Source organism: Mauremys mutica, chromosome 5, assembly GCF_020497125.1.
Source record: "Mauremys mutica isolate MM-2020 ecotype Southern chromosome 5, ASM2049712v1, whole genome shotgun sequence".
NCBI lineage: Eukaryota > Metazoa > Chordata > Testudines > Geoemydidae > Mauremys > Mauremys mutica.
The window spans coordinates 94,145,880-94,168,149 of record NC_059076.1 but is presented as its reverse complement, the minus strand read 5'-3'; the positions used below and the strand labels follow the sequence as shown (position 1 = coordinate 94,168,149).

The following is a 22,270-nucleotide window of genomic DNA, read 5'->3' as shown; positions in this document are numbered from 1 at the left end:
CTACCAGTCATAATCTGACACATAGATGTGGAATGATTCTCATGTTTTTAGTTAATAAAATACTCGTATAATCAGTAAACCAACAACATATTTTAAACTAAATTTAGTACATACTGTACTTCCAAAACAATTTAAAGCAGAGTCTAGATTTTTAGAATTTATTTGTTTCACTTCAAAAACATATGGATTAAAAACTCAACACTCTGTTTTACATATTGAAACAACAATCAATACAAATGCTGAGAATAACTTTCTTTGAGAACAAGAGGTTTTGGAAGTATGTAACACTATTTTACACAGAGGCATGTACTTCAATATTCCTAGAATCTCAAATGTATCTAGTAGTTAAATAAATACAGGAGCACATAAGAAATCTTCGACTTAAACAAAAACATCCAGAAAATATAAAGGGATGCAGTTAGAAGTTAAACCACACATAAATGCACAACACAGGGTGTATATGGCATCAATATTTTTTCGATCTCTGTAAAGTTTATGGAAGGCAACGATTATTTTTGCTAATTTTAAATTACAAATGGACATTTTAAACAAATCCAAATACATAATTTAACACTATTACAGGTTTTGAGACAAGTTCTTTCAAATACAGTTTGCATTTAGTACCTCAGTGAGAAGAACTCAACATCCAGGTACTGTATGCAGTCATGTGGTCATGCACATAACTAGCCAAAATTACCAATATTAACCATATAATGGCCACAATGCGCCCATACAGATTTCATATATACCTTTGACAGAAAGTGCTGCTGAAAACTTTTCAAAATGAAACATCTATAAATTGAAGCCCACAAAGTATCAATCTGCCCTTAGTAATATGGAGTGAAGATACTAAAAGCTTTTCATTTTGTTTCTTTGCCATGTTGAGCATATTGAGAACACACAAGTTCTATATACCAATACCTAACACAGCAAAGGAATTTATGTTTCAGGGAAATGTATATTTTAAAGAATATTAATAAGGATAACAAATATCCACTTCTGTAAAGCAATTTAAGCTCCATGAATGTAATGTGCTGTCTATGTGCAAAATGTTATCAACATTTATTCCATGTCTAAAGTGAGTGAGACAATTACTTTCACTATTATGTTGGGTTTTTTTAAAACTAAACCCCTGGAGTAAAAATCATCTTGCTGCTGCCATCATTCATCCTAACACCATCTCCTCCCTCCTGTTTGACACACTCAGTTGTTGCATCATGTCTAAACTAAGGCCCCAATCCTGCAATCAGCTCCATGTAGGTACACTCCCGCATTCGTGCAGAGTCCCACTGACATCAGCAGGGCCCAGTGCAGGACTGTGATGATCTTTTGTGACGTGCCTACCACACCTTTTGGGCACTGTCAGTCAATAAAACTAGATTAGACTTTATTTATCTTTTCATAAGTTCCACATTCAGTGGGGAAGTTAATGTGTAACATTTGTAAGCCTATTAGTACTAGAAATGTATTGTCTAGTACAGCCTGTTAATAACCATGCACAGGAAATCACTTACATGGCCTCCATTATTAAGATCACTAGTGGCTATTAGAAAACAACACTATTTCTAACTAACGGTAACAAGTATAAAAGCCTTATAATTAGCAAGTTTATCTTTTACATTGGAATACATTATTCTCTCTCCAAAAACAGTTAAGAGGGTTTTAGTAAAAGCTGCCATCATTCTCCAAGTGCAAAGGTTTCATTAACACCCCAATTCATCACGATACATAAGAACTTGCATAACTTTTAAGCATGTATTAATTTTATTGATGTTAAATTTAGGCAGATGCTTCCATACAGTGCAGAATTGGGACCTAGATTACTGTCATGTTTAGAACTACAGAACATTTTAGAATTTAAATACCAGTTTACTTAGTAACAAATTTATATTTCTAGTCATTGTAAATAGCTACACTTTTTTTTTTATTTAGAAAAGTAATGGTCTAAATCACTATGGCCTACAATAGTGTTGTTACAGTGTTTTGAATCCTCACCTGTAGAATACCATAGAATATCTTTTATTAAGGTACCCGAGAAAAAACTGTGTTCCCCTAATATAGTAGAGGAATGCTAATATCAATACACCTTTGAAACACCTCACTTCAGCAACATAAATAAAATATATTATAAATACCTTATATAATTTAAAAATGTAGCATAACTAGGCTGGTACTTAGCTATTATAATGCTGGGAGTTCAAGAAATACTTCTGATAAATTCCAATTTTCAGAATTGCCAACTAAATATTTCAAACATGAAAAAAATGAATGATTCTGCTGAAACAATAAGTATGAACTAATGTTGATGTATGGAAATATATTTCCATGATAATTCTGAATCTAGAGAATTTTTCTTTTTTTTTAAAAACAGACACTGAAATGCATAGCAGAAGCAATTGAAAATTAAATAGGATTCTGCTGTAGGCGCTTTCATTCAGGACTGCATAGCATATACATGTTTGGGGAAATGATCAAAATGCAAGCTAGTATGATATAAGATTTTCCCATACATCTACATCCATTGGCCTGCTATTGATACTGCTATTCCCAGTATCAGAATTGATTCCATCCACAATTTTTTTTATAGCTACTTAATGGCTTTCTATTGCTTCCTAAAAGTTTAATTCCCAATTTCTTCTCTAAGCTTCTGGTTGAATAAAGTATGGCACATCCTTACAAAGAAGCAACTTATTCTCCTAAAGAAAAAAAATACATATCTTAACAGTTGGGCAGCAGCTGCCATCTTTACTGAGTCAAATTACAGATGTGCTCTGAAGCCAGAAAATGTATTATCCTTTGATTCCCATTAAGAATTTGTTACTTTTGTTTCTATCTATGTGAATAGTTATTGTTCAGCTTTCTGCATTAATTTTATATTTACTACTACATGATCATGTATTTGAATACATGCTGCTTTGCTACCCTCCAAAAAAAAATAAAAAATGGATCTTCAAAGTAGAATACAAGCTTCTAAATATCAAAGCAGATACAGTACAATAATTGACTGTCCCAGTTCTGCCTAAAATGTTGGGCACAGATTTTTCTTAATGTCTGAAGGATCAAATAAGTCAGCATATGCTTGTCTCTAATTAACTGAAAACAATCAAAAGAAAATTGTCTAGAGTTCATATTAGAGTCCAACTGCCAATATGCATCAACTGCAAATAAAAACCGAATCTATTTGAATAAAGATTTCACTGCATTTATAGAGCTACAGTTTTGAAAGCTAGCCTCTGTTTTTGCATCCAAAGTGTGAGTATGGCTATTTGGAGATGGAGAAATGGTTACTTGGATGTCAGGTACAGATTGTCGCTACAAAGCAGTTATTTAGATGACTGACCTTTACTGCACTCTAAATAATTACTGGTGCAAAAATGAAGGTCTGGCTGAGGGTGGGCTGAAAATCAGCATATAACACATCTATATAAAAGAAGTCAGATTGCCTTTTGGCCCCTTCCAGTAGGGTTTATCTCTAAAGAACTGGAAAGATCCTTCCCAATTATTCCTTTGTGGCTGGTTTCCTGCTACTGCCACAAAGCTTGGCTCCAGTGAAGCCATGTTGCCAGAGCGTCCCTCTTACCACAGTTATCCCATAGTCCACTTCTTAAAGAATGATCTGCACAACAAAAAAGAGGCTCTATGGAACAAGTAACAGATCTGCAAACTGTATTGCTTTTTCCAAGGAATCTCTGCAGAGCCAAAGGTGGAACAATGTGCATCCTCACAACTCTACACCTCACTCCATGCAGATTGCAGCAACTATAAGTATTATAATAAACTGTTGTAAAAACAGAATTGGCATGCAATTGTTTTATACACACAAATGTAAAAACGTAAATGAACTTTCATGACTGCTCTTGTCCCAGTACTTTGCGTTTAGTGTGTGGTTCCACAAGGGTTGACTGAGGTTTGACAACCCATGTTGCGGGTCTTTACTTCAACTCGGAACAGAGTTCCATCTGCACACATACAGAGCTTATAGCGCAGCCAGTCAATATTATTAAACTTTTCCCCATAAGAACTTGGCAGTCGAGATGTGCTGAGCATCACAGTTCCATTTAAGATAATGCTGTTTTCCTAATAAAAGAATAATTGTACAATTTGTTACTTAACAGAAGTAGGATGTTTATTTCCAAAAGAATGTAAACCAATAGCTTATTTTCAAAGCTACCCTAAAGATAACAGGTTATTAATTTTGTTTACATCTAAAGTCTTTGCATAAGAACTTTATTTAAAAAAAATCACGAGTGAATGTAGTGCTCATACATCTCAGTTCTGACCCGTCGCATACCTTGCTATTCCACTCATAGCCCAATACTGAGTACACTACTCATTCTGTGGTAGTTAGATGTGGATGCACAATACAATGAGCCCACCAAGCTTATCTTCACCTGTGAACCAGAACAAACTAGACTTTAAACATCAATCTTCTAAAATCTACTATTTTTCCCTCTTCTCCACTTCAGACTGTTCACATCATTAACATCACATCAAAAAGCATACAGTATGAAATAATTACTAACTCAAAGTTTTTGAGTCACCATTTCAAAAGATGAATAATAAAATTATTACATTTGCTTTTATAATGCTACAAATTAACTGAACTGCTACTAAACTATATTTTTATACTGAACTTACAGATTTGAATCCATCCAAAAAAATGAAAAAGCCTAATTTTTTTCTTCTTGGTTTTAACATGGAACTATTAGAAATAATTTTGTCAATTTAAAATACTTACTGCCTTTAGTTCCATATCACCACCCATGCGAAACTCAATAGTTTTGCCCATGATGAAAACACCTTCATTTCCACGAACAATGGCACGTCCGTCAACCTTTATATTTAGGTCACTGGTAGCATTGCTGGTAATCTTAAAGGGAAAAAAATATGCAAGAAGAATGAAATAATGGTAAATACCGTTTTAAAAGTTCCATTTTTGCTTGTCTTTAAGTAGTTTTGTTAAATTAGTTCCCTCAATAATAGCCACACTGCTAAAAATTTCAATATAACGCTGTCTCACGGCCCACCAGGGGCTTACCCAGAACAAGCCACGAACCAAGTTTGGGAACCCCTGTGCTAGAGAATTTAGAGGAACATCTAAGTAGTTTAGGTGCCAAATTTAATCTACCTTGTAAGTCTCTCTTATTCTGAAGAGTGATTATATAAAAATGATTCCTCCTTACCCATCAGATCTGTTCCTTGTGTGTATTCAGAGTTATAGCTGTTTACTTAGGTTCAAAAATAAGTTTACTTTTTATTCCTGTTAGTTCTGCAGAGTAAACATCACAGAGAGAGTGAGCTGGATTCTGTTCCTTCTTGTACATCATCAACAATTGTTCACTACATTCTAAGTACACAGCCAGTTACCTGTGTAAACCTACTGAAGGCAATGGGGTTTGTCTTAATGTGGCCTGCAGAATCTTTATTACAGATGGTGATGTGCAAGAAAGAAAACTCAGAGCTTGATTTTCAGATCCCATGTTGAATTTGTAATGCTGGCACTTGGAAAACATCATCTTTTTTACTAATAAACGAGGCACATTTGATCTGGAAGTCAAACTGACAAACATGGAACCCTGCAATGCCATTGTTGTTCACTTTTCAGTTTAACTGCACATAAAAAATTGTTATGTGCTGGATAATGTCATCTGATTATTACAAATCTATTGCCAAGGAAAAGAAAGCAATATGTACAGCAGGGGCGGGCAAACTTTTTGGCCTGAAGGCCGCATTGGGTTTCGGAAATTGTATGGAGGGCTGGTTAAGGGAGGGGGTCGTGGCCTGGCCCCCCACCCCTTATCTACCCCTCCCAGGACTCCTGCCCCACCCCCCCATTCCCTGACGGCCCCCCCAGGACCCTTGCCCCATCCACACCCCCCCGCTCTCTGTCCTCTGACCACCCCCGGGGAACCCCTGCCCCTGATTGCCCCCCGCCACCCCATCCAACCCCCCCTCTCCTTCCTGACTGCCCCCCTGGGATGACTGCCCCCCCGGGACCCCTGCCCCCATTCAACACCCCTGTTCCCCGCCCTCTGGCCACCCCAACCCTTATCCACACCCTCTCCCCCTGACCCCCCCCGAACTCCCTTGCCCTCTATCCAACCCCCCCCAACCCTTCCCGCTCCCTGCTCCCTTACCGTGCTGCCTGGAGCACCGGTGGCTGGCAGTGCTACAGCTGTGCCACCCGGCTGGAGCTGGGCACATCATTGCCACCACGCAGCACAGAGCACTGGGTCAGGCCGGGTTCTGAAGCTGCACTGCCCCAGGAGCTCGCAGCCCCACCGCCCAGAGCATTGCGCCGGTGGCGGAGTGAGCTGAGGCTGCGGGGGAGGGGGAACAGCAGGGGAGGGGCTGGGGGTAGCCTCCCAGGCCAGGAGCTCAGGGGCCGGGCAGGAGGAATCCTGTGGGCTGGAGATGGCCTGCGGGTCATAGTTTGCCCACCTCTGAGGTACAGCTTGTGTGTTATGTGCACTCACGTGTGTCTGTGTGGTATTTTTAAAGAAAATTTGAATTTCCCACAACCTCTGAACAGTAATTATACAACAAGCTATTTCTGGACCACTTACTGTAAAAATCAATAATGCTGGCGCATGAACAAACAGGAAAACTCCAATGGCAAACAGAAAAATAAATTTGGGTATTCTGGTCCTGAAATGTTAGGATGGTTAATTAAAGCATTTTAGTTTATCTTAACTTAGTCTCTTACTTGCAACAGTGTACAACAAAAAGAACATAGTCACTACGACTTTTCTTCCGGATTTTACTGTTTACATTTTGTGACAGTTACTTCATGACAAAATACTTTTTTGGTTATACTTCTGTATTTACTTGAATATGACCAAGTCACAACACAAACTACATTCCTACTTTGCAATAACAAACAATTCCATAATCAGCCTTTATATAACAGAAAAAGTGAGCTATTAAAATAGTTCATACCCTCTCCGTAGATGCCTTCTGTACATTCAAAATTTTTACTCCATTTGGCAAATGAAACTCATGAGTCTCATAGTCTGTGCTGAACAAAGTATTTTGTGTCCTTGGGTCAATAAATTCCATACCAATATCACTGGTAATGGAGGTTTTGTCCTTTTCAACACTAAGTTTTGTTGTTCCTTGCTGAAATACAATCTACAGAAATAATTAAAATTATTTTAAAACATGACAAAAACGTTTCTACTATAGTTATGATTAATAATAATAACACAAATCCCCATATTGTTAACCACATATGTTCAACTCATGATGTAACTTACAGGCTGGTTATTTCCAGTGATAACCAAATCTTCATTACGCCTGCCTCCTACTGTACTTTTATATAATGGATGTATAACTCCCATGTCGGATACTTGTTTAAATCGCAGCAAGCCGCTCTCATGAAACTCCATGCTGTCACAACCATTGGGCCCAATACGAATCACAGCCCAGATGACAAGTGTGATCTAAAAGAGTAACACAAATAAAGCTTCATATTTACTGTAATACTACAGATGCAGGAAAAAACAGAGTGGTCAAAATACTTTTTTTTTTAAAAGGAGTGTTTAATTAGTTATTACATTTGAAATAACTTCAAGCATACAAATTATTTAAGTGCTAGAGATTTTTACAATGGGTGTGTGAAAGTAAGTTTGTTTTAAAATATTTTCGTTTGCTTTACTATGTCTATCCTTTCTTTCCACTGAAAACACAGAAATGCAGTTAATCACAATATATGGTTATTTGTAAACCATCTGAAATATGATCTAAAATAGTTTGTAAAATATTATAAAAACCTATATTCTCCTTACACTTGAACATTTTGAAATTAAGTAATGTGGATGATGGCTTGAGACATCTTCCTGTCTGAAAAAAAACAGGAGTACTTGTGGCACCTTAAAGACTAACAAATTTATTTTAGCATGAGCTTTCGTTCCTGGGTTAGTGTTTATGTTGTATGGTGTGCGGTGTCTGAGGTACTGTCTGTATCCTAAGCTAAATAAACTCAAGGGGAAAGGTGTTTGTTAACCCAGGACAGGACACCGTCAATCTTGAATTAAAAGAAAGGACCCCTTAGTGTTGATAGTATACTGAAATGCCTAACTATGAAGAGATGAGAAGCAAAGGTGGGTATTAAAATAGTGAATTGCAGTAGCAAATCAGAGTGCAGATTGTACAGGATGAATTCTGAAAACTAATGTACAGTTCAGTTAGTAACTATACAACATTTCTGTGATCTGATGGGTTGAGATCACTTCATTGCATACATTAATTAAGAATAATTGTATTGAACATTGCACTGGTAATACTTTGCAATGTTTGTCATGTACAGCTCTGGGTGTGGGAATAACCAGAAGATTCCTGATCCTGATTAATATTGGGGGCACAGGTTCGGTTGTGGTAGTGATACATGTGGCCTCTTAGATGAGAGGATGTAAAAATAAGATTTAGCATTTAAGCTCTTTGTGGAAGGAACTGTCTTTTTAATCTCTGCAAAACATCTTGCAATGTTATGATGCTATTTTTAAAAACAACAGCGAACTTTGGGAAAAAATGGAGAAAAAAATCATTGGTCTGTTTAGTCATACTAAGAAAAAGAAAAAAAAAAGATTAGGGACTTCTTGCTAATAAAAAGCCCACAACAAAACACCTTGAAATAATATTTTTGAGACTAAAAATAAGCAGGAAAGGTAGGAAAAAAATTAAAGTAATCCCCCTTAATACATTTTCAGATTGTGCTTTCCAAAGTATTCTGATCTATGCTGGAGAAGGTTTATATTTATTTAATAAATACTCAATAAAAAGTAAAACAAGCATGCCCAAATATCACTTGCAGTCTAAGTGTTATACTCACAATCAAATTGATAACAGCCAAAATAAAAAGGAGAACAATCACACAAATAGCCAAGTTGCCTTTCCTGCCTCGTAAGCCTGTTTTATGGAGACGGTCTTCATCAATTGGGATATATCCAGCCTTAAAGTTACTGTTGTGTTCTTTATTAATGTTTCTTCGCTCCACAGCCTTCTCTCGCATAGATTTCTTCACGGGGCCATTAGAACTTTGCTACAGCATGACAAAATGCATGGATAAACGGTTATTTTGCAGGTAATCAAAATTTATAACAAATGTAAGAGTCTGAACCAGTGGAATATTTGTCTGCTATCCCAATGTTTAGTTTATCTATTTTTAAATAACAACAATACAGAGGTACTTTAAAACCAATTATAAAGAATTTCTCGTTTTTTTTATAACAGTATCTATCAATCAGTGATGCTGTTGAAGTAACCAATTAAATTTCAGTTGTAAAGAATTTCATTATATATTTACATTTTAGGCCTGATACAAGATGTGCTCCTTATATCTAACTGGATTATTTACAGGCACCCAAACATTTATTTTTTAGTTCCCTGTGAACTACAGTGTGAGTCTCAGTGGGTTTACCTAAGAATGTAGAAAAGAGTAATGGTACAAGCCATAAAGTTATCTCACTGGTTGTCCCTAAGACAGACATCCAAAAATATTAAAAAACAAATAAATGTAAAGAGACACCATCAATTTAAAAACATCATACTATTTGTTTACTAATTATATGTAACAAATAAAATTGCTCTAACTGAAAGAATACAGAAACAAATCTTTCAGGATTTGTATTGTGTGCATTTGACAGCATTTTGTGCATAGTCAGTTTTCTGTTTCTGGGGGTCTCACTTCAGGAAAAGGGAAGAGAAAAAACATTATAAAACCACAAAAAACTGGTAGGGAAACTCATGGGCATGTATAACTAAAAATAGTTTTAACTTATTGTTTTGAATTGACTATATCTCAAGGCGACAGTATCACTTTCATTGATATTACTGGAGGGCAAATTAACAGGTAGGGAATGCTTTCATATAAAGTATTCTCAGGGATAGAAAGTGGAAGGGTTATAAGACTCCCATATTTTTAGAGCTTTGTACAAAACCTTATGGTACTTTGTTCTTTCTTCCTATTTTTCTTCTCTTTCAATACAGCAAGATGCTATTCTGAGGTCTAATCATGCAAACTTTCTGCAGATCAATTTTACTCACATGAGCAGTCCAACTTGAACATAATAAATGTTTTACTGCCGGGGGCCTTCTGCACCTAAAAATTCTGTGCCAAAAAAGTAAAAATTCTGCACACAATATTTTAAAATTCTGCAAATTGTATTTGTCAAAACAACACTACATAATCATACCAGTTTCAATTATTTTGGTAATTTATTTCAAAATACTTGTCAGCAAGTATGTCTGTAACATTACAGACACACACACAAATTCCCCCAGGAGTAGAGAGTTAAAGAAACCCCTATGACAACCCTGTTCCTGTCTCTCTGCCCCCTTCCCCACCCCCCTCCAGAGCCCAGCTGGGGGGGGGGTTCAGATGCTCACAACCCCTCCCCTAGAGCCCAGCCACATTGCCCAACCCTCCCCTCCAGAGCCCAGCCATGGGGACACCCAGCCCAGATACCTGCACCCTCTCCCCCCTGAGCCCAGCCGCGGGCCTCCCCCTTGCCCAGATACCCACACCTCCCCACCCAGAGCTAAGCCATGGCTCCCCCAGCTCAGACACCTGCCCCCCTCCGCCCCAGAGCCCAGGTAACCAGGGGGAGAAACAGCCTGATGCTTGGTCCCAAGTTTGCATGGAGCGTCCTGCACACCACTGTCTCCTTCCCTCAGGGCGTACTGGGAACCCTCTAGCTCTCTCTCTCTCCCTCCCACTAGCCGTGTCTTGTATGTGTGAGCTGGGCTCTGCTGGGTCCAGCACATTGCTGTGGGGGAAAGGAAAAATATTTTTTTAAAATATTTTTGGATTTCTGTCTTAGGGACAACCAGTGAGATAACTTTATGGCTTGTACCATTACTCTTTTCTACATTCTTAGGTAAACCCACTGAGACTCACACTCACATTCTGCATGTACAATGTTAATTTCTGCAAAATTCTGCATTGCGCAGTGGCACAAAATTCTCCCAAGAGTAATGTTGCAAGACTGGGCACATAGTGACTTCTTTCTCTATTCAGGCCACATCTAATGTTACTTCCATGGATGATGAACTATGAGGGCATGTCTCTCTCCCCTCCCTCATCCCCTTTACCTCTCAGAGACAGATGATGACACTCCTTAGATCATTTTAGCCTCCACTACTCTGAGCGAGAATTCAGATAACCAGACTGAAACTTAGCCTAAGTCATATTTAAACACGGTCAACAAACCACCGCACTAGTACAAAGTAAATAAAATGAAGCACATGATCACAATTCTATTTACAATAAACTACATTACATAGCTGTATACTGATTTATAAACTGTGAGACTGAAAGACATTTTACTCATATGTTGAGATGTTACAACAAATGTACACTTTATTAACAAAATTCAGACTGTGAATGGGAAAACCTCCCTTCCCTATTACATAAATATATATACACCATTCCTTTAGGTGAATCTGTATTCCAATGTACATTTTTAATGAGTATCTAAATTTCTGTCATTTATCCCTACCAACAGCTGGCACTATATATAACGAAGTTCTATTCTACCATGGCAAAAAGCTATTATTTTTCTTGGCTGCACACATTGTGAATGGTCATCCTTAGTTTTTCAAAGAAATTTAATGTGAGAGGCTTAATACAAAATGTAGTTCTTTCACTACATTTTAAATCAGTCTTGCCTGTGCAAGTAGATGGGGACCTTAGAGAACTCAGTAACCCAACTGCACAATGATAATCAAAACTTTTCAAAGAATCAAGATCAATTAAAAATAGAAGTGAAAACTTAAAAATGTGTAGTCCTTTGAAGAATATTTTACTACAAACTGGAGTCCCTTTATAAAAAATCTTGTATTTCTAATATTTTTTAGAGGTATTTAAGCAAGGAGGTGAGGTGCGGGGTGGGGTAGTGTTAAAAAACCTTCCAAACCTTTACACATAATAAAGAAGCAAAAATACCATTTAAAAAAACCCCTAAATACCGCTGCCAACTGCAAGCATTCAAAAATCAAGAATCAGGTCCTGTAAAATCATGAAATTTTAAAAATCTAATTATTTTTAAGCCAATCAATTTTTCATTATGTTATTTGTCTTCTGAGCTCAGGTTTCCAAGCTATTCTCTGAAACCATAAGGACTAGAAACTTACTTTAAAAAGAAAAAAAAGATGAGATGCTCAAGAAATCAGAGGACTCCAGAAGCCTGGGCTTTTAACAAAACCCCCAAATATGGCAAGTTTGCCGTGTTATAACCCTACTGATCCCAGTATATGAGAGAGAGGTCATGGTTTTCAAGACTGAAAGGCAAACTTGTCCCTTCCATCAACAGGAAGATGGTCCAGAAAAAGATTTTACCTCACCCACTCTCACAACTCTGAAACCTTTTCAGATCACCTTGAAAGGAAAAGGCAACTGTGAAAGGGTTTGCTTGCAATGAAACTCGTCATAAATCTGGCACTCTGAATTTTTGTTTGATTTTAGTATTTGAGTAACAGAAAATCAATGTGCAAAGAAAAACAACATCTCCCTCCAGCCTCCCCCGACACAACCTCGCCGCCACCACCCATTGATCAAATGCCAAGGGCAGCAACTTTAAATACAGACAACTGTCTGGACTGTAATCAGCTTCTCCCCCCAGCAAGGACGAGCCGGTTTTCGCTATCCCAGCCCCGGTTTTTAACACCCGGGGGAGGGGAGGGCACAGTGCAGACGGGTTTCGGCCCCAGCGCCGCGCCCACGGCTCCTTCAGGCGGCCCGGCGCAGACCGTGGAGACAGGCGGCCGCTCGGCGCTGGCTCTTCGGCTCCCGCAGGCGCAGGGCTGCGGCCCGGTGCTCGGAACGCTGCGGGGGAGGCCGGGCTCGCACAGCGCTCGGGCGGAGCAGAGGCTGGCTGGAGTCCGGCCTGGGGCAGGCTCGGGGCCGGGCGCTCCTCTGCGGCCCAGGGGGCAGGCTCCGGGCCAGGCTGCAGCGGCCTGGGGGGTGTTTATGCCGCTGGGGCCCCCGCCGGCACACACGGCCGGGCTGAGAGCTCGGGTCCCCGAGGAGCCACGGCTGGGGGCGGTGCCGGCACAGCCGCCTGGGAGGGGTTCGTCCGCGGCCGCTTTCCCTGGGGCCCGGGCTCCGCTGGGGCTGTTCCGCCCATGGCGAGGGAGCCCTGGAGGCGGCTGTCCCCCGCGCGCCCCGCCGTGTGGGGGCCGGGCACAGACCTGCTCCGAGGCGGCGGCTGCAGCTCCTGCCGCTGCCGCCATCTTCCTCTCTTGCCGCTGTGCTGTTGTTGTCCCGCCCAGCGTGAGGAGACTAGCGCCAGCCGCCTGTCGCCGCTCCCTGTCCTGGGCTCGGCGCCTCCCGCCGGGCTGGGCACCCGGCGCTGCTCGTGTCCGGCCTGAGCGGTAGGGGACAGGGTCGGGAATTCACCCTGCCGCTCCCCCCGGGACTCCTAGAACAGCCCCCCCTGGGGTGACCCTGGCGGGGAGTGTGTATGAGTCTGGCCCACACCCTGGCACCCCGAAGTGCAGCCCCCCGGCCAGTGACAGGGAAGACGCATGAGCTTGTGCTGAAGGGCTTGTGGAGATTGGGAGTCAGGAAGTGTGGGCCAAATTCCTTGGTCTGCCACAGACATTGGGTCACTTTCCCTCTTTGAGCCTCAGTTCCCCATGAGTAACCTGCACCACAGATGGGAGATTTTCTGTGGCAGTGCTCAGTTGGGGCCCGCGTGCTCAGTAGTTGTCGTGCAGTGCCATTGGCACCTCATGTAGTGCCTGCACCACCCAACCCATTCAGTTCCTTCTCAACCGTCCTCGGCTGTAGACGGAGCTCAGTGGCAGTGCTGCCTCTTCCTTTTTTCTCTCTATAGAAATATTTAGATTAGTTGTAGTTTAGTAAGTCTAGTTTACTTAGTTAGATACTGTTCTTTCAAAAAAAATTATTTTTTATCTTCCCCACTCTGTTGGGAAACTTTTAACGGCCACGATGCCTGGCTCGCCTGGGTTTGTATGCTGTGACTCTTGCTGTGAGGCGATGCATGTCTCCGACAGCCACTCGTGTGTCTGTTGTTTGTGGGGAGATTCATATCCCTCAAAAATGTGCCCACTGTAGCAACCTGTAAGCCAGGGTATGACATGACAGAGATCATAGAATCATAGGACTGGAAGGGATCTCGAGAGGTCATCTATTCTAGTCCATCTCCTGCACTCATGGCAGGACTATATTATTTAGACCATTCCTGACAGGTGTTTGTCTAACCTGCTCTTAAAAATCCTCCAATGATGGAGATTCCACAACTTTCCTAGGCAATTTATTCCAGTGTTTAACCAGCTGACAGGAAGTTTCTCCTAATGTCCAGCCTAACCCACCCTTGCTGCAATTTAAGCCCATTGCTTCTTGTCCTATCCTCAGAGGTTAAGAAGAACAATTTTTCTCCCTCCTTCTCCTTGTAACAACCTTTTATGTACAGTAACTCCTTGCTTAACGTTGTAGTTATGTTCCTGAAAAATGCTACTTTAAGCAAAATGATGTTAAGCAAATCCAGTTTCCCCATAAGAATTAATGTAAATGGGGGGGATTAGGTTCCAGGGAAATATATACATACATACACACAGTATAAGTTTTAAACAAATGAATACTGTACACAGCAATGATGATTGTGAAGCTTGGTTGAGGTGGTGGAGTTAGAGGGTAGAAGAGGGTGGGATATTTCCCAGGAATGCCTTACTGCTAAATGATGAACTAGCACTCGGCTGAGCTCTCAAAGGTTAACACATTGTTAATGTAGCCTCACACTTTACAAGGCAGCAGGAATGGAGGGAGGAGATGCAGCATGGCAGTGGCTGCAAACATTCCCTGTGGAAACTGAACGTAATGAACCCACGCTATCCCACTGGAGTGCACCACTACCTCCACTTTCCAAAATGCGTGGGTGGCATGTGTGTGTGAGATGGAGACACACTGTGTGTATATGTGTGTGTGAGAGAGAGAGAGAGAGCCAGACACAGTGTGTGTGTGAGAGAGGGAGGGAGAGACAGAGACACATACTTTGTGTATGAGAGAGAGATATGTGTATTGCCTCTTTAAGTATGCTGACCCCACTCAAATACACTGCCTTTTTAAGTAGATCAGCAAGTTGAGACAGCTGCTGCTGCCAGCAAGCTTCCTCTGTCCTGAGCCCTGTCCTGTGTCGTCCCCCCCCCCCCGCTCTGTGGAGATGGGGTACATGAGCGGGGGGCAGGACTCGGGGGGAAGCGGCACACCCTGACTTCAGCATCCCTTTTCCCCCCACCCCTGCACAGGAAGCAGGAGGCTCCTGGGAGCAGCTCCAAGGCAGAGGGCAGAAGCAGCACATGGCAGTGGGGGAAGGGATACCTGAACTGCCCCACAATTGATAGCCTGCTGGGCGGCTGCCACACAGGGAACTAAGGGGAGCTGATGGGGGGGGCAAAGAGGGAGGCTGTCGGTCCACCCTGGTTCCAAGCCCCCACCAGCTAGCTCCAATGGGCTGCTCTTTCTGGACAAAGCATGCGGCTGCCAAACAACGTTATAAGGGAGCATTGTGGAACTTTAAATGAGCATGTTCTCTAATTGATCAGCCATGTAACAATGAAACAATGTTAACCCACACAACGTTAAGTGAGGAGTTACTGTACTTGAAAACTATTATCATGTCCCCTCAGTCTTCTCTTTTCCAGACTAAACAAACACAATGTTTTCTAGACCTTTAATAAATTTGTTGCTCTTCTCTCGACTTTCTCCAATTTGTCCATATCTTTCCTGAAATGTGGCGCCCAGAACTGGACACAGTACTCCAGGTGAGGCCTAATCAGTCCGGAGTAGAGCGAAAGAATTACTTCTTGTGTCTTACTTACAGCACTCCTGCTAATACATAACAGAACGATCGCTCTTTTTGCAACAGTGTTACACTGTTGACTCATGTTTAGCTTATGGTTCACTATAACCCCCAAATCCCTTTCCACAATACTCCTTCGTAGGCAGTCATTTCTCATTTTGTATGTGTGTGCAACTGATTGTTCCTTCCTAAATAGAGTACTTTGGATTTGTCTCTGCTTCAAGGTGATTTTGATGGAAAAGTCCATTCAGTTTTCTCCTCAGGGACCAAAATCAACATCAGCAGATGGTTCCCCGAGCGAAACCTCTGCTAATGGGCGTGCATGGTCTTCCAAATCATCCAGGAAGCAAGCCACGACCTTCCTTCATAAGGACACACAGAAAAAGAAGACGTCTCTGGGGAGGTTGCTATATTCAATGCCAAGTTCGATAAAGTTAGCATCTTTGAGGCTCTGGGTACCTCCGGCACCGTCCCTCCATGGACCTCTGCCAAGCCCTCCTGCACCAGCACGAAGTTGAAACGCCACTCCTCCTCCATGGCACCGACCGCCCTGGTGTGGGACATGGCACCGAGGCCTGAGCCACTAGCAATGCTGGCACCAACTCAATCATTGGCACCAATGGACAGACTGAAAATGGCACCAACCATCTTGACCAAGGCTGACTTCAAAGCAGACCACATCTGCAACAACATCACTGCCACCACAGAAACAAGCTGCTCTGCGACAGTTTCTACATCACAAAGACATGGAGGTCTCTTCAGTGCCGCAGTTGTCGTTGCTTGGCACTGAGTGATCTCTGGACCAACTAGCAGAGCAGCTACCCACTCCACCTGCTCCCCAGCCCATCCTCAGTGATGAAGGAGGACTTACATGGGAGCCATTTCTCTTCCCAGCACTCTTCACCCACAGAGCGGAAAAGAGTGCAGAAAAAGGCACTCTTATACCAGAATAAGTTTTGTTTTACTTAAGTGAAAGAAGCAGCTAGTTTTAGGGCAAGACGAGAGATGGGTGGTGAAGGAGCGAGTAAAGTAAACATTGACGTTAAATATGCAAGCCAGAGAGACAGGAAGGATAGGGTAGTTCTTAGCAGAGGGAGATTCAATACAAGACTCCACATCAAGCAGACCCACACTTCTCTGCTCAGATGGTCCACAAATTATCAGTTATGGTGATGATTTTGTGATATGACATACTTTCCGCTAGGAAGTCATTGCAGTAGTTTAATCACACTGCAACTGACAGGGAAAATTAAATTAATAAATTAAAATAAAAAAAAATCTTTAGGGCATTGTTATGGGCATGTATGTTTTTTTACCTCTGGGCACAAACATAATTCCGTTTAAACAATAATACTTGACAAGAAAATGTCTAGCACTTCTGCTGTGAAGTCTATATGAAATTAGCCAGCTGAACCACTCATTAGGAAAATAAAATGATTTTTAAAAGCTTCATTACTACATTAGGCTGTGCATTAGCTCTCAGTAACTGAACAACCATAATGTTGCTGTTACCCCTCTCCTGCTCTCACCCCCACTCCCTCTCTGCTATATTGCTTTCCTTTTGTTACTTCATGTTTAATTTATATTCCAGTCTTGCAAACATGATGTATGCATATGTTTTCATTTTAAACATGTGAGTAGTCCCATTCACTTTACTGAGACTACTCATATGAGTAAAGTTAAGCATGTATATAAGTGTTTGTAGGATCAGAGCCTTAGTTGATAAGCACCTTGGGGCAGGGATCATACATTCTGTCTGATTTGAAGACATCTAGCATACCAGTAAAATTAAATAATAATAATAATAATACAATTTCATAACTTGCTGGAGATCTCTTATGTCTTGGTCTTTTAGCCTAGCTAATCATTAACTGCTAGGAAATATCTAATATTGAAGTAATGATTTATTTTATAAATGATTTATATTGAAAAGGGGCATAAGTTAAAAAGAATATATTTAACAAAAAACAAATGCCCTTTTCCATGTAACTAATATTTTAGAGGATTAAAAGTGAAATAATTTTAAACAATCTAAATTGCTATTCCCAGTCAATACTGTTAGCTCACTTTTTGTGCTTCACTTTGGACAATGAAAATTAGTCAACCCTTCAAACAGCTCACTGATGGATGGCTGAATTGGGACATCAGAGGTGTATCTTCTGCTTCAATTCCATTAATATCTCATTGGACAGTGGGATTGTGACATCAGAGGTAAATCAACCAACCATCACTCTTCTCTCCTTTTGTCTCACTCTCCCCAGTGAGATTGTGATAGCAGAGATAACAAGACATCTTCCTTTCTATTTTCTTTTCCATATTCTTTATCCTTCTTTAGCTCTTCCCTTAATACATTTGCATAGTGATGTTCAGACTGCATGCCTCATTTGCCTGCTTCTTCCACAACCATCTCAGGGCTTTCTTCCATAGCCTTCTCTATTCCTGGATTGCCCTTCCTGAGCTGGTTCACCAAGCCACTTCTCCTAATTTAGATCTAGTCTCCTCATTCTGTCCACATATCTGAAAAAAAAATTGTTCTAGCATGCTGTGCAATAGTTTTACTGAGCAACTGCATAATCATGCTGATGTTGTCCCTATTCACCAAGTCAGTGCATAAAGGCCATCAAATAGTAAATAGTAAGTTTTGGTCATTACCAACTTGGATCTGATTTGAAATAGTTGCCTAGAGATGCCATTCTGCCCTTTTTGAAAAAAGAAGTGTATAAAGCTAAACTGTTGTCTGTCTGCATATGCTCTGCTGGCAGCTGGGTTCAGAAACTTTGGGTCACATGCTGTCCTCCTAGGAATAAGTCCATGGGAGTGTAAAACATGCCCCAAACTCTGGTTTAGCACCCACAGAATTAAAGGGACATCTTTTGGGTAACGTTGATTGCTAATTTGGCTCCTGAACTACTGAGATCTGAGTATCACTACATTAGAACTACTGGGAAATCTATGCAGACCCACCAGGATCTTAGCCCATCCCTTAGTAGGCCATTTAGGGCCAGAATTTCCTTTCCTTTAGTGGTATATAGCTGTTAGCCAATGAGAGCACAGTTTGCCTCTTGCACTTTACTCTCTTTTCAGAGAGTGGTTTCAGAGCCAGAAGAGAATCACACAGAGACAATTCCTATGTACATTTTTGCTGGAAAATCCATGCCCTAAAAAGGGCAGCATGTTATGTCCATTCTCTTTTAGACCTCACAGATCTTGTGCAAACCAGTTTAGGAGACAGGGGGCACATGTTTTGGAGATACAGATTAACGGTACTCTCTTTTTACACAATGAAGGCTTTTCTCCCCCTTTTTACTCCCTTCCACATCCCATAACAGCAAGAATCATATGGCTCTTTATTTTCATATACATTACATTTTATTACTGCTCATAAGTGCTTATCTTTTTTAACTTTCTTGGGGCTGAGCAAAATGGATACAGTTTTTTAAGTAATATGAAATTTAGCGGAACAACATTGTGTGTCCCAGATTAAAACCAAGTAATATTTATCTCTATTTGTAATCCCATTCATTGCTGTTTGTATCCAAATTCTCTGATAAATGTCCCAAATCTGTATGATACAGTACATCTGTCCTGTCTCTGTTACCATTTGCATTTGAATAGCTGAATTAGTTGAAAGATAAGTAAAACTATCTCCCAATTGACTACACATCTATAGAGACTTGAGAATGCTAGTAATTACCTCCAATGTGTGGAATAAATTACACTTAAAAAGTGTGCTCTAGATATTTTGCAGGTGGAAAAATAGATAGATTTTTTTGTGAATGAGGTGCCAAAATCTTCCACACCCTGTTTTTAAGCTATTCCATTGCAAGGTCAGTACACATAGTTCTGTGTTAGCACACTTTTTGAAGGATAACAGGATTCTGGCAGAACAATAGTTTAATGCAGAGGCTACTCTAAGTTATAATAATAATATAAATATAATTAGGAAAGCACACATTCCTCCATTTCTTGGATCTTTAATGTGAAGATCTCAAAACAGAATCTGGTTTGATAGAATAGCATTCAACTTGATTCAAATGGATAATTGATTTGTTTCTGATGCTACTCTGCTCTCTCAAATACACACACATACTAATTCTTTGGTGAAGGCACACCGATTGTGGAAATCTGCCATTCCAAGTGCAAATCTACTCTTTATTGTTCATGAACAGGAAAATGCTGTCTGATGGAAGGCCATAAAACATATTTCATTCTTCCAAATGTTGAAGATTTGCAGTGTGGTTCTCAGGGATGAATTCGGTTCTTGAAATAGACTTATTAAAAGCTGGGTTTTGTTTCATTTAAATCTGTACATGTATAAAATGAATGGAGAAGATGGAAATTTACATGAGCCCTTGTTTTCTAGCCCCTTCATAACAGAAGTATTTCATTTAGTGTACTGAATCAAAGACGATGGGTTTTCAAACTTTTTCATATTGTAGACCACAATTTAGAGAGATTGTTACATGGAGGATATTACATACAGTTGCAATTGTGGATCACCTCCTGTCTCATTCAGGCTCCTGTGACTTTCTAATGGCAACTACAATAATTGTTTATATAGGGAAGTAATATTAAGAAAACAATTAGCTATTTTAGCTGTCTTTAAGTGCAGTAAGATCTTGTCCTTTCTGAAGAAAGTTAATCACAGGTTTACTTTTGCTCTTCATTTCATTTCCCCACCCATCTGCTCTGTTTTTGGGTTTTTTTCTCCTGGTGAAAATAGGGAGGAGAGCCATTAACACTGTGACCAGAAGTGCTTTGCAGACCACTAGTGGTCCAGTGACTACAGAGGTGTGTGTGTGTGGGGGGGGGGAAGCTCTGTTATATCCTGTCTGCTTAATCTGTGATCCATTTCTTGTGTGTCTGAGCTCAGTTTTAAGCATCAAAAGCACAAGGGAGGAAAGTTTTGCAGAAAATTTTCTTTGCCATGAGAGGCAATTTCACAGTGTTCAGAAAGCCACCAGCAAAGAGTTCTGATACTTTTCAGGCAGGGATTCCTGTCTGGAACACTTTTTGAATGAGCTGATCCCTTTATTCTCAGTCTCAGGAGATCACAGTTTAGGTTAGGGAGATAAATCCTGAAATCCTTTGGTCAAGTTAGAGCGACCTCAGGGCAATTTAAGTGCCAGGCAGCGGGAGCAAAGGCAGCAGCTGCTGCTCACTTACTTGGTCCAGAGGACATACACATAATTGACCAAATTTCATCCTTTGGGGAATATTCTTGCCGGATCATCCAGTCTGGGTGTGAATGGGAGATCTGCTAGCGGAATGAGGGGAGAATACGCCCATTAAAAAAAAGGCCCCAATAGGGGTTTGTTTATCAAAATGAAATTGCATCTCTTATGCGTAATAAAGGCCACTTTGTTGTCTTGCTGCGCCTTAAAGGCGCCTTGAACTGAAACAAGCGGGAGTGTCTCCACGGGGGAAAAGAGGCGAGGAGACAGGCTGGGGAGGGAATGGCGGTACCGGGTGGATCCTGAGGAAACTCCTCGCCTGCACGTCTTTGACCTGCCCCTTCCCCAGTGGAAAACATCCTCCTCCTCCTCCTCCTCCCGCCGCGGAGTTAGTGATTAGCTGGAGCCCTCCCGAGTTAAAGCTTCTCCGCGGGAGGGGCGAGGGCTGGGCAGAGGGAGGCGGGTTTACCGCGTTGCTACAACTAAAAAGTGCCCCCTTCGCGCAGTCGTGGCGTCCCTGGCATCCGAGCACAGCAAACGTCAGTTTGTTTAACAATCGCGGAGTATAAATGCTCAGATTAGCGAGGCGGCTGCAGGAGGAAGCAGCGCTGAGCCTCGGCCGGAGGCGGTGGCACCGGCAGCCGCGGGGATCCCCTCGCTGCCCTCTCCCTGGTTAGTGCCCTGGGGCTGCTGATGTAGAGTTCCCAGGGGGAGGATCCATCTATGCTGTTAGTCCCGTAGGAAAAGAAACAACAGCTTCCCCTTCCCCTCGCTAGCCCAGCCCCAGCCACGGTCAGCCTCGGCTCTCCATCGCGGGCTGACCATGGCCGACAGCTTGCGGAGATTAATCAACAACGAGAGCTGCAGGATTTTGCAGGAGAAGCTGGAGAGCTGGTATAAAGATTACCACGTGAGTATGTGTGCGAGTCCTCACAAACGTCTCCTCGGCGTTCGCCGGCGCGAGCCTGTCAGCGATTCGATTCACCGGGGTTTGTTTTGGGAGTCGAAAGATGCTGCTCAAGCCTTATAGCATCTACTCGCCTAATGTTCCACCAACGGTGTTTTGCCATGAAAAAAAAAATCTTCCACCCACCCCAGACACTGGGGTGAAAACGTGCTGCTTCTTATCTCTACTTTTGTGTTTTCAAAGGGATTTTGTAGAGTGAGCCAGCTCAGGAACTGACATTTCAACTTTGTCCAATTAATGGGGGAAGAATACACAGTATAGTGGTGGATGTTTCGGAGTTTAAATTTAGGCTACGGGAGAAAGACGGA

The 22,270-nt window shown here is 41.4% G+C and overlaps 2 protein-coding genes across 7 annotated transcripts in view; one reads left to right on the top strand and one right to left on the bottom strand.

Annotated features, from left to right (window-relative positions):
- Window positions 1-144: 144 nt before the first annotated feature.
- Window positions 145-13,291, bottom strand: SGCB (sarcoglycan beta). The gene is made up of 6 exons (XM_045018185.1): window positions 13,189-13,291; window positions 8,831-9,040; window positions 7,257-7,442; window positions 6,940-7,131; window positions 4,739-4,870; window positions 145-4,077 (listed from the first exon to the last, which is right to left on the bottom strand). Exons 1-6 carry the CDS (start codon window positions 13,228-13,230, stop codon window positions 3,877-3,879), a joined length of 963 nt encoding a protein of 320 aa, XP_044874120.1. The 5' UTR covers window positions 13,231-13,291; the 3' UTR covers window positions 145-3,876.
- Window positions 13,292-21,211: 7,920 nt separating this feature from the next.
- The window catches only part of SPATA18 (spermatogenesis associated 18), a 45,414-nt gene continuing 44,355 nt past the window's right edge, over window positions 21,212-22,270 (top strand). For 3 of the 6 annotated variants that reach the window (XM_045019487.1, XM_045019486.1, XM_045019488.1), the window contains exon 1: window positions 21,213-21,905. In XM_045019487.1, the coding sequence (XP_044875422.1) occupies window positions 21,819-21,905 (87 nt within the window). In that variant the 5' untranslated portion in view covers window positions 21,213-21,818. Of the gene's footprint in view, window positions 21,906-22,270 lie in introns of all 6 variants that reach the window. The other 3 variants (XM_045019491.1, XM_045019490.1, XM_045019489.1) reach the window with 3 other exon arrangements.